Source organism: Glandiceps talaboti, chromosome 9, assembly GCF_964340395.1.
Source record: "Glandiceps talaboti chromosome 9, keGlaTala1.1, whole genome shotgun sequence".
Classification (NCBI taxonomy): Eukaryota; Metazoa; Hemichordata; class Enteropneusta; family Spengelidae; genus Glandiceps; species Glandiceps talaboti.
The window spans coordinates 25,815,879-25,827,613 of NC_135557.1; the positions used below are offsets into that span (position 1 = coordinate 25,815,879).

The 11,735-nt window shown below is 38.6% G+C and overlaps 1 protein-coding gene across 1 annotated transcript in view; it reads right to left on the minus strand.

Annotated features, from left to right (window-relative positions):
• Nucleotides 1–827: 827 nt before the first annotated feature.
• Nucleotides 828–11,735, minus strand: part of LOC144440211 (uncharacterized) — a 13,698-nt gene continuing 2,790 nt past the window's right edge. Inside the window, exons 6-16 of the mRNA XM_078129514.1 lie at nt 11,262–11,445; nt 10,703–10,809; nt 10,189–10,273; nt 9,090–9,339; nt 8,451–8,734; nt 7,478–7,619; nt 5,940–6,000; nt 5,405–5,579; nt 4,711–4,941; nt 3,556–3,632; nt 828–3,225 (exon numbers count right to left, since the gene is read on the minus strand). Coding sequence (XP_077985640.1) covers nt 1,486–3,225; nt 3,556–3,632; nt 4,711–4,941; nt 5,405–5,579; nt 5,940–6,000; nt 7,478–7,619; nt 8,451–8,734; nt 9,090–9,339; nt 10,189–10,273; nt 10,703–10,809; nt 11,262–11,445 — 3,336 coding nt within the window. The 3' untranslated portion in view covers nt 828–1,485. The remainder of the gene's footprint in view (nt 3,226–3,555; nt 3,633–4,710; nt 4,942–5,404; nt 5,580–5,939; nt 6,001–7,477; nt 7,620–8,450; nt 8,735–9,089; nt 9,340–10,188; nt 10,274–10,702; nt 10,810–11,261; nt 11,446–11,735) is intronic.

Below are 11,735 nucleotides of genomic sequence, written 5' to 3' on the forward strand. Positions count from 1 at the left end.
CTATTTCTATATCCAATATAATGCTATAAATATTTGATACTGTAATTTGTTGTTGTAAATTTCATTCATCTATCATAAACGTTCAAGCTATAGTTTTCTGTTCTACAAGTATTTTGAGACCGAGCAACTTAAGAAGGAAAAAATGGAAACAGGGCCATGATGGCCGCACTTGGATGGTCCGGAAGACCGGAAGCAAAATCATACCATTATTTGGAATATGAAGGTAACATTTTTTACCTACTCTTGGATGCAGAGAGAAATAAAACTCTATGACAACATTTCATTTAATCATTTATTCTACTTTATTTGTATATATTTTCTGCAGGAAGCTGTATTCACAAAGGTCAATATTTACAGATCACTGAATGATTTCAATGACTCCCATTCACATCTGCTTGGCATCCATCTATTTGCATTAATTTTAATTGAACATGGACCATGGACCATGTAACTATAAGTTACCACAGCCATGTATTGTGAGACACTTATTTTGCATGTACATGTGCATGTGTGCGTGCATACGTGCATACATACATACATACATACATACATACATACATCCATCCATCCATCCATACATACATACATATATACATACATACATACATACACACACATACATACACACATACATACATACATACACACACACACACACACACACACACACACACACACACACACATACATACATACATACATACATACATACATACATACATACATACATACATACATACATACATGGTTTACAAAGCTCAATTTGCATTCTGCATAAAATATCTTTATTTCCAAACAATACATCATGAGGTCTAACATGTCTTGCTCAACACTACTACAGTTATGCCTGAACATACAATATTCTATAACATGGGAATGCTGAGGTACCATCTCCTAATTGTAAAATGAACACAATTATATACAAGATACAGTTTGTTAGATGTTACATGCCCTCTAAGCCAATTTGATACACCACTGACACACATCAATTTCTTGTGAGCCACCAAAATATGGAGTTCTCTATCTCTTACTGTGTGGTATACTCACAAGAAAACACAGTTTTAAGATTTTGATCCTGAACAACAGAGTCTGTGTTTTATTACAGGGCAAACTGTCTCAAACTCACTGACAGGGTGATATGACATATAAGGGAGAAAACTACTGTATCAGTCACTACTCAGACAGGGTGAGATGATGTATTGTCACACAAGATACCGCCACCCATCACTGATGCAGTGGCATGACACTTATCTTACACAATAACACAAGATACAAAGAAACTTAATCACATATATTTACTGAAGTTCTTACTTTCTTAGTGAGCCTTACAGAAGACCCCCTCCCCTCCCCCTCTCATTTTGTTCTGAAATGGACTACCTGTCTAATGAAATACATGGCACTGCATCAAATTTACAACACAGATAGGGATGGTTGTCAAAACATTGATATTTCCTATTTATACAAGGTTTAATTCTAATACTCAATTTAGTGTTTCTTGTCCTCAGCCATAGCTGGTTTTGTCACAGTTGGTTTTGTAACTACGGCTGTCACGGATGTGGGCAGTTGTGTTGTCATGACAACTGTTGATGGTGTTGATGTGGCATGTGAAGTCATAATTGTTGTTGTTGCCACTAAAATTGGTGATTTCTGTCCACTCAAACTAACTGTAGAAGTTGGCATGGCAGTTACAAGTTTTGATCCAGGTGGAACTTGTGCAAGGATGACACCTTTGCCAGCAAGACTTGGTGGCAGATTTCCTGCAAAGACAGGACTTGCTATAACTGGGACTGCTCCTTTTGGCAATGCTGTTTGACCGGTCTGAGGAGATCCTGAGAGTAATAATGACATTGGTAACGCACTCACAGGTGATTTCTTTTGATCAATGTTCCCAATACTTGAGATAACACTGACACCAACTGGTTTCTGTTGTTCAGTTGTTGTTCTTATTAAGCCAGTACCAATCTCTGTTGGTTTGTGTGTTGTACCTTTTCCTGCTTCGGTAGCTTGTGCAACAGCAAGTTTTAGTCCAGCTGATGCTGGAAGCACAGTTTGTGATGGAGTAAAAGAAATTGTTCCCGGAGCAACAGTTGCTGTTCCCTGTTTGACTGTTTGGGAAGTTATGGTGCTGACAGGAATTGACGATGGTTGGGATGTCAGAAGTAGGGACACAGGTTTTCCTCCAATCATGTGTTGCGTCTGTGCTAGTTTCATTGCTGTTTCTGCTGGCAGTGTCATAGGTGACTGGTGTGCAACTGACTGTATCATTGGAGATGTGATAGTACCTGGTGGTTGGGTTACACTGGTCACAGTTTCAACACCCTGTGCAGTTATTCTGATACCTAGAGGAGTCTGTAAAGAACCTGGTTGAATCTTGCCCAATGCAGGCATTCTTTGTGGTTGTAAAACTGTTCTACCAGGTTTGCTTCCTGTATGTGTAGTTGTATGTACAAGGACAGGTTTACCACCTATAGTTTGTAGAACAGTTGGTCTGATACCACCCTTTCCTGTTAGTTGAGTCACAATCTTACCACTTGGTGCCATTGGTCGTTGTATTGTTGTTACTGTTACAGCTGTTGATGCTGGTGTGGTCGATGTACTGTGTTGTGCTAACAAGCTTCCAGGAACGATAACTGAACCAATTGAACTTGATGGTGTTGCAGGTGTGGTCGATGCAACAATAGCAGTAGTTGCTGGTGTTCCTGCAATAGTGGATGAAACTATGGGTGTGGTTTTCAGTACAGCAGTTCCTGGCATGCCACTGGCACCAGTCAACTGCATACTCATTCCTGGAATAACAGGCACATGTCCACCAAATGTGACCTTTGAACTCCCAGCACTAGATACGGTCACTCCACTAAAGGTAGCACCAGCTTCTTTGACACCAAACGTTAATAATGTTGGCATTCCTTTCACAAGCCCACCTGGTGCTGTTATTGGTGTTCCAACCGTAGTTCCTCTTGGGTTCAATATCTGAGTAGTTGGTGTGCCTCTAGGACTTGTTGCACTCACTGCAGTTATAACCCCCTTAGAAGTACCAATAGTAAGTTTGGGGCTTGTTTTTGCTCCCTTAGGACTCATTGATGCAGCACCAGGTGACTTTGATGGACTTTGTGGTTCCATACTTGGATTACTACTACTAATACTGTCACTGCTGGCTTCACTCATTACAGATGGTGGTCTGGCTAGTGGTGCTGACTTTCCGGGAATATTCTTGACTGGTGTTTTCTGTGCAAAATGATAATAAAGATAGTGTTAGTTTACAATGCGAAGTGTATCGAATCTATTCTATGTACATATATGTATCAGTGTTCACTTCTTGACCAAGTCAACCGCTTCACTTGGTAGACTGACACTCCCAGCATATCAACAACTTTTAGCCAAGGGTCTCTTTAGTAGCTATTACTCAGCTTTGTGAATGGCAGTTTCTTTGTAATGGCGGTGTTTTCAGCTCAGCATATGTGGGCAATGTATTTCAGATGCTGCAAGTAGATAAAGTCATAGTACATGATTTCTGTGTAAATAATGACATACATTGAAGTTACAAAACATACTCACCACTTTTGCAGATAATTTAGGTTTATGCATGGCTTTCTTAGCTCTGGCTGCCTCAGCATACTCTAGGTGAATACGCTCTGAGAAACAACACAAATAGACATGTTGAAAAAGTGTTAAATACAAGTATAGTGTATCATCAAAATTGTAACTTTTGTGAACCATCTGCCCAAAAGACCAATGGCATTGTAGCACAACTGTATTTGGCTGCTGCATGTTGACTGAACGTTTATATGGTTGGAAATGTATATTGATTTTTAGCACAACTGAACTGAGGTTCAGTATTGCTATTGACATGGTGAAGTGTGTGTGTGTGTGTGTGTGTGTGTGTGTGTGTGTGTGTGTGTGTGTGTGTGTGTGTGTGTGTGTGTGTGTGTGTGTGTCTGAGTGTCTGTGTGTGTAAACGACTTAAAGTCAAAAATCGCCCATAGCAATGAAAATACTACCCTGGGCAAGCTGGTGCAGGCAACAACCCTTCCAAATGCTATGACGCATACTGCAAACTTGGACATTTTCACTAACGACTTATTTTTGCTTATTTCGCTGGGAACAAGAACACCAAAATAGTGACTAAAATGTCTTCATGTACATTAACACAATATATCGGTCTGGTAATTAGATGGGACTTAGTCTTTGAGAATTAGTTGAAGACCACGAAAATGCAAGATTTTCTAGTGGCAAAACTATCTAGGCTTACCCATCAATTTTTAAGAAGAGATCTTAAGAATGTAGTTGGCTATCTTTTTAAAGTACACTGTGCCTCTGCAACTTTTTGTTCTAGTTTGTCCCTTTTTTTGTTTGTGTTTCTTTGTACATAATCTTGCAACGGGTTCCATTGGGAGAACAGTGTTTAACTTTAAGCACTGAAATGGTGACTGTAGATGAAAGATTGTTGTATTTTTTTGTTTGCTAGTTGCTACTTTTTTGTAATATGTATGTTTTTTGTTTTTTTTGTTTAGTTACATTGTTAATGTTTTTTCATTATTGTGTAAATCACATTTTGTCTGTGATGAAGAGTAATAAATAAATAAATAAAATAAAAATAAATAAATAAATAAATAAATAAATAAATAAACAGGAGTGTTATTACATAGCTAGACTGATGACTAAGTGATTCTACAGTTATATTGTAAATGTATAATGTAATACCAAACTTACCAAATTCTGTCTCTGTTCTATTTCGGTGTAAATATATCCATAATTTCTTATGAGTATCATATTTAACACAAGGATCCTTCTCATAGTGTAGTCTATCTAGAGCACCACTAACTACCGTATTGATTTGAGAATCTGATACTCCTTGTGAGATAAACTGAGAATCTTTCAAGACTTCACAGATGTCAGATCTTGTACCTTCTCCATTAGGAAGTCTGGCTGCAGCATCTCTTACTAAAAAGTGAAATAGAAAAATCAAGTAAAACATAAACAAAGTACAAATACAGCCCATTTCATGTCATAGTTCCCCCCTCCCTCTCCCCCCTCTCCCCCCCCTCCCTCCCTCTCTCTCTCTCTCTCTCTCTCTCTCTCTCTCTCTCTCTCTCTCTCTCTCTCTCTCTCTCTCTCTCTCTCTCTCTCTCTCTCTCTCTCTCTCTCTCTCTCTCTCTCTCTCTCTCTCTCTCTCTCTCTCTCTCTCTCTCTCTCTCTCTCTCTCTCTCTCTCTCTCTCTCTCTCTCTCTCTCTCTCTCTCTCTCTCTCTCTCTCTCTCTCTCTCTCTCTCTCTCTCTCTCTCTCTCTCTCTCTCTCAAACTCTCTCTCTCTCTCAAACTGCATATTGTACACTAACATAGCAAAGTTGCAATATCTTGCTACATTTTGTCTGTTATGAAACTAATAGTAAATGATATGTACCTACCTAGTGATAGTATAGTAACAAATGCTGGTCTATCTGACACTAACAGTAGGTGTTCTCTGGCTTTATTGAGAGATGTCTCCTTTCCAAACACACCCTTGACAGGTCCTACAACTGACTCATAACCATGGAGTTTAAATGTGAATGCTTTGTGAGGTTGTTCGTATCTTCTTGACTCCTGTAAGGACAAATGACAAAGAGTCTATTATATCATGCACAAGACAAGTTATTATCTTCGAACAGAAAATGTGGAGTATATACCCTGGTTGTTCTTCATCACAACAACTCTAGTCTATGTCACTGGTTCTAAGGTTTTTTTCAATTTATGAGTCTAAACATTCCAGATCACCATTTATGTTTTTCATAAATTATAGTAAATGACGTTATTCGCCAAAGATTTTTCTTCATTCAGTTGGAATATACTCATGAGCTAAAGGTTTCGTCACTACTCGTCTAGCAACTCGTAGTGACAAGGACCCCCCCCCCCCCAAACACTGGGTACTCTAGTTTCCTCCTGTGTCATCATTGGTGTACATACCTGTTCTCTAAATGTTTTCTTTTCTTCCTCAGTTGTTGCTTTGACTGTGTAATCAGTACGCCTAGGGATGAAAAGACAAAGACATTGGTCATAAAGTTTCCAAAGAAACATATTTTTTTACATAGCATAGTATGTCGGGTAGTCTGTAAGGTACACCATGACAGGGCGCCCTCACACATCAGTCAACCCCTAGTCTGTAAGGTACACCATGTCAGGGTGCCCTCACACATCAGTCAACCCCTAGTCTGTAAGGTACACCATGTCAGGGCGCCCTCACACACCAGTCAACCTCTAGTCTATAAGGTACACCATGACAGGGTGCCCTCACACATCAGTCAACCCCTAGTCTGTAACTACACCATGACAGGGCAACCTCACACATCAGTCAACCCCTAGTCTGTAAGGTACACCATGTCAGGGCGCCCTCACACATCAATCAACCCCTAGTCTGTAAGGTATACCATGACAGGGTGCCCTCACACATCAGTCAACCTCTAGTCTATAAGGTACACCATGACAGGGTGCCCTCACACATCAATCAACCCCTAGTCTGTAAGGTACACCATGACAGGGTGCCCTCACACATCAGTCAACCCCTAGTCTGTAAGGTACACCATGACATGGTGCCCTCACACATCAGTCAACCCCTAGTCTGTAAGGTACACCATGACAGGGCACCCTCACACATCAGTCAACCCCTAGTCTGTAAGGTACACCATGACAGGGTGCCCTCACACATCAGTTAACCCCTAGTCTGTAAGGTACACCATGACAGGGCACCCTCACACATCAGTCAACCTCTAGTCTATAAGGTACACCATGACAGGGTGCCCTCACACATCAGTTAACCCCTAGTCTGTAAGGTACACCATGATAGGGTGCCCTCACACATCACTCAACCCCTAGTCTGTAAGGTACACCATGACAGGGCGCTCTCACACATCAGTCAACCCCTAGTCTGTAAGGTACACCATGACAGGGTGCCCTCACACATCAGTTAACCCCTAGTCTGTAAGGTACACCATGACAGGGTGCCCTCACACATCAGTTAACCCCTAGTCTGTAAGGTACACCATGACAGGGCACCTCACACATCAGTCAACCTCTAGTCTATAAGGTACACCATGACAGGGTGCCCTCACACATCAGTTAACCCCTAGTCTGTAAGGTACACCATGACAGGGCGCCCTCACACATCAGTCAACCCCTAGTCTGTAAGGTACACCATGACAGGGCGCCCTCACACATCACTCAACCCCTAGTCTGTAAGGTACACCATGACAGGGCGCCCTCACACATCACTCAACCCCTAGTCTGTAAGGTACACCATGACGGGGTGCCCTAACACATCAGTCAACCCCTAGTCTGTAAGGTACACCATGACAGGGTGCCCTCACAAATCAGTTAACCCCTTTCACAGAGCTGACCGATGAGGGCGGAGAGACTCAACGTACCTTACAGGCTATTTGTCAAGTAGAATAAGTATGTGTTTATAGAAACAACTAACTATAAAATCAAATATTTCATCTTGTACTTACATTCTAGGACTTGGTATATTAGTGATTTCTTTCTTTTCAGAAGGTGATGGTTTTTCTTCTTTGACAGTGAGTGAACCACTTAGAATTGGTATGACTTGTTTCCATAATTCATCAATCTCATTGTCAGAATTAGTACTTGTATCTGATGAAATAAAAACATTTGTCATAGGACTTTCTATATTTTTAGATTTTTGAGCATCAAATCTTTGCACTTTTTTAGAATTATTACTTGTATCTGATGAAATAAAAACATTTTTTACATTTTGTTTTCTATCCATCAACATCATATAAGATTTTCAACGTGCATTAAATTGGCCATATGGATGAGGAGTGGTTATTTATTTTGGATTTTTAATTTATAAAACAATTTTATCATAGCTTTCTACTTAATGTGTTCATTAAGTATTTTAAATTACCTTTTAACAAGTGTATGTTTGAATCGTTGTGGGAGTCTTTGTAAAAGTGTTTGGTTGTCAGTAGAGTTGTTCTTCGTTTACAGTTTGTTAGCTAATCTAAATATCTATAATGTATGAAAATGACAGTGGTTGTCATGTTAATGTTGTCAATCACTCCGTGAACATAACAAATCTTTGGGTCTAATTTTGGGGTGGAACTGGGCTAGTACTTTATGTGTCTTTGTTTGTTACAAATAATTAAGAACACAACGCTAGCCACACAAGGGATTCACACACTTAGATGTACACAGCTGTAAACTAGTTACACATGGGAATTCACACACTTGGATGTACACAGCTGTAAAATAGCTACACAAGGGGAATTCACACACTTGAATGTACACAGCTGTAAACTAGTTACACATGGGAATTCACACACTTGGATGTACACAGCTGTAAACTAGTTACACAAGGGGATTCTCACCCTTGGATATACACAGCTGTAAAATAGTTACAAAGGGGATTCACACACTTAGATGTATACAGCTGTAATTAAGACACAAGACTGCTCCTCCTACCTATCCATCTCCACTGCTGGATGTCATCTTTAAATTCCACCTTGGCTGTAAAATGTCCTTCTGTTCCTGCCAACCACTTTAATGCGGTTGGAACCAGTTCTGACCAGTTTGGACGTAGAGTAAACCATACATTTAGCATACTCATCGGTGATTTCTGCCAGTCAACTACTTTCTGCTGTAATTCTTGTTGTGAGATCTGTGCATTGGGACAACTCTTGATTGTTTCTCTCAGAAGATTAAAGAAATTTGTGTACATACCACATGGATGTTTTGGTGGTGCTTGTCTAAAAAAAATACAATGACATATATTATGTGATTTTTGTTTTGTTATACAATGCAAACATGTAGAATAGCTGTGCCAAGCAGACTAACAAGAAAGCCTGGCTGACTAATCAAGTGATTCACTACTTCTACAATAGCCATGCCAAGCAGACTAACAAGAAAGTCTGGCTGGCTAATCAAATGGTTCCCTGAACAGCTGGTGCTTCTGGTAAGAAATTTGATATGTATGGACATGTGAATGTCTTGGGAATGTGTGTGTTTTAACAGCTAACGACAACCACACTGGTGACCAGTTCAGCCATTAACAGAAATCTACATCTGTTTTTAATCAAAATGTTTTCATTTTGTATATCTTACCCTGTAGAGGGTGGCACAGCAGCTACAGGACTTGTGACCACTGGAGTACTAGGTGGTGCAGGTCCTGTTGTTGTTACTACTGGTGTATCATTGGGTTCAACTTTGACCTGGTCAGTACCATTAGCTGGAGTAGTAGAAGCTGGTGATATACTAGAAGTATTTGAAGATTTCAATTTCTTCTTTTTCTTCTTTTCTAACTTGTCTTTATCTTTGTGTTTCTTCTTGGCTGGTGGCATTAACCCTGCTGCAACTGAACAGGATTATGACTTAGAGTTATTTACCACAACAGGATTAACACTTAGAGTTATTTACCATAACAGGATTAAGACTTACAGTTATTTACCATAACAGGATTAAGACTTAAGAGTTATTTACCATAACAGGATTAAGACTTACAGTTATTTACCACAACAGGATTAAGACTTAAGAGTTATTTACCATAACAGGATTAAGACTTACAGTTATTTACCATAACAGGATTAAGACTTACAGTTATTTACCATAACAGGATTAAGACTTACAGTTATTTACCATAACAGGATTAAGACTTAAGAGTTATTTACCATAACAGGATTAAGACTTAAGAGTTATTACCATAACAGGATTAAGACTTAAGAGTTATTTACCACAACAGGATTAAGACTTAAGAGTTATTTACCATAACAGGATTAAGACTTACAGTTATTTACCATAACAGGATTAAGACTTACAGTTATTTACCATAACAGGATTAAGACTTACAGTTATTTACCATAACAGGATTAAGACTTAAGAGTTATTTACCATAACAGGATTAAGACTTAAGAGTTATTACCATAACAGGATTAAGACTTAAGAGTTATTTACCATAACAGGATTAAGACTTAAGAGTTATTTACTACATATTATCTAAAATCTCTATGTATCATCAATCTAACCAATCACAGTGATTGTACTCTAACATTGACTTAATACAACTTACCACCTGGTGGTATCATCAATCTAACCAATCACAGTGATTGTACTCTAAAATGAACTTGATACAACTTACCACCTGGTGGTATCATCAATCTAACCAATCACAGTGACTGTACTCTAAAATGAAGTTGATACAACTTACCACCTGGTGGTATCATCTTTCTATTTGGATTGGTTCTTGTGATTACATCTTGTAGATTTATCCCAGTGGTATCTAAGTCAGGATGCTCATACTGTTTAAAAGGAAGGAATAAATGAAAATTACAAATGATATTTGAGTGATATTTGGGAAAAGGTATAATCTGTGAAATGCTCACATTACATGACAAGATAGTGGTCAAATGTCCATAACCTAAATAATGTTATTCTTTGTTCAGCAAATGGAAATATGAGTGACTTAAGGGGTCTTGTCACCATGAGTCAAAGATAAGTGACAAAATCCTTAGATCATGAATATTTTCAGAATGAAAATATTGGGGAATAATGTAATTATACCAGTCAAGGAAATATGAGTTATCTAGGAGACCATGTCACTATGTAGAGGAGTACGGACAAACTCTTATGTCATGAGTATCCACCCCACACACCCCACCCCCACCCCTAACAGAGCCATAACATTTTGTTATATGGACAACAGAATTTACCAAATACAGTACCTCATTCATAGATCTTCGTTTGCGATGTAGTTTTATCATTCTTTTGAATTCATCCTCTGTCATCTCAGTGTTACTGCTATGACTTTGAGATGTCTGTGAACTTTGTACTGAAAATAACACAATAAAGAAAGAAATGAAATTGGTATTGAAAGTAATAAAGTAAAGAAATGAACTTTGTACTGAAAATAACAAAATAAAGAAAGAAATGAAATTGGTATTGAAAATAATAAAGTAAAGAAATGAACTTTGTACTGAAAATAACACAATAAAGAAAGAAATGAAGAACCATAAACATGAAGTATTATACCATATGCAAGTCAAGCTGAATGTATAATTCAAACAAAAAACAATGGGATTTATAACCCGGTTGTTCTATGTCACAACACACATCTTCACAGTTTGTTTGGCAGCGCTCAAAAAATGTTCTAGATTGCAGCTTGTGTAACCATTCCACAAACAAAGTTGACTGCTATCCAGACTTGATAATGACAAGGCTGGGGGTGGGGGTGGGGATGGGGGAGGAAGGGAGGGCAAGGGGTTGAGTAAATGTTCCACTTACCATGTTGACTGTTATCAAGCCCTGATACTGACATTGGTCTTGGTGTTAATGTAGAAATAATTCTTGGTGAGGATGGTGTAGTAGAAGTGCTGTCTATGTGACTAGATGAATGCTCTTTTGTTTTCTTTTTATCACCAAGTGGATGGCCAGGATAGGCTTCATCTTCTGATGACGTGTCCAATTCCTAGATCAAGATATACCATCATAAATAAAATACACATTACATGATGACGTGTCCAATTCCTAGATCAAGATATACCATCATAAATAAAATACACATTACATGATGACGTGTCCATTTCCTAGATCAAGATATACCATCATAAATAAAATACACATTACATGATGACGTGTCCATTTCCTAGATCAAGATATATCATCATAAATAAAATACACATTACATGTGATTTCTTTTTGAAAGCACAATTGTCCACATTTTTTCATTTTGACTCACAATAACAAAATATGGCCATC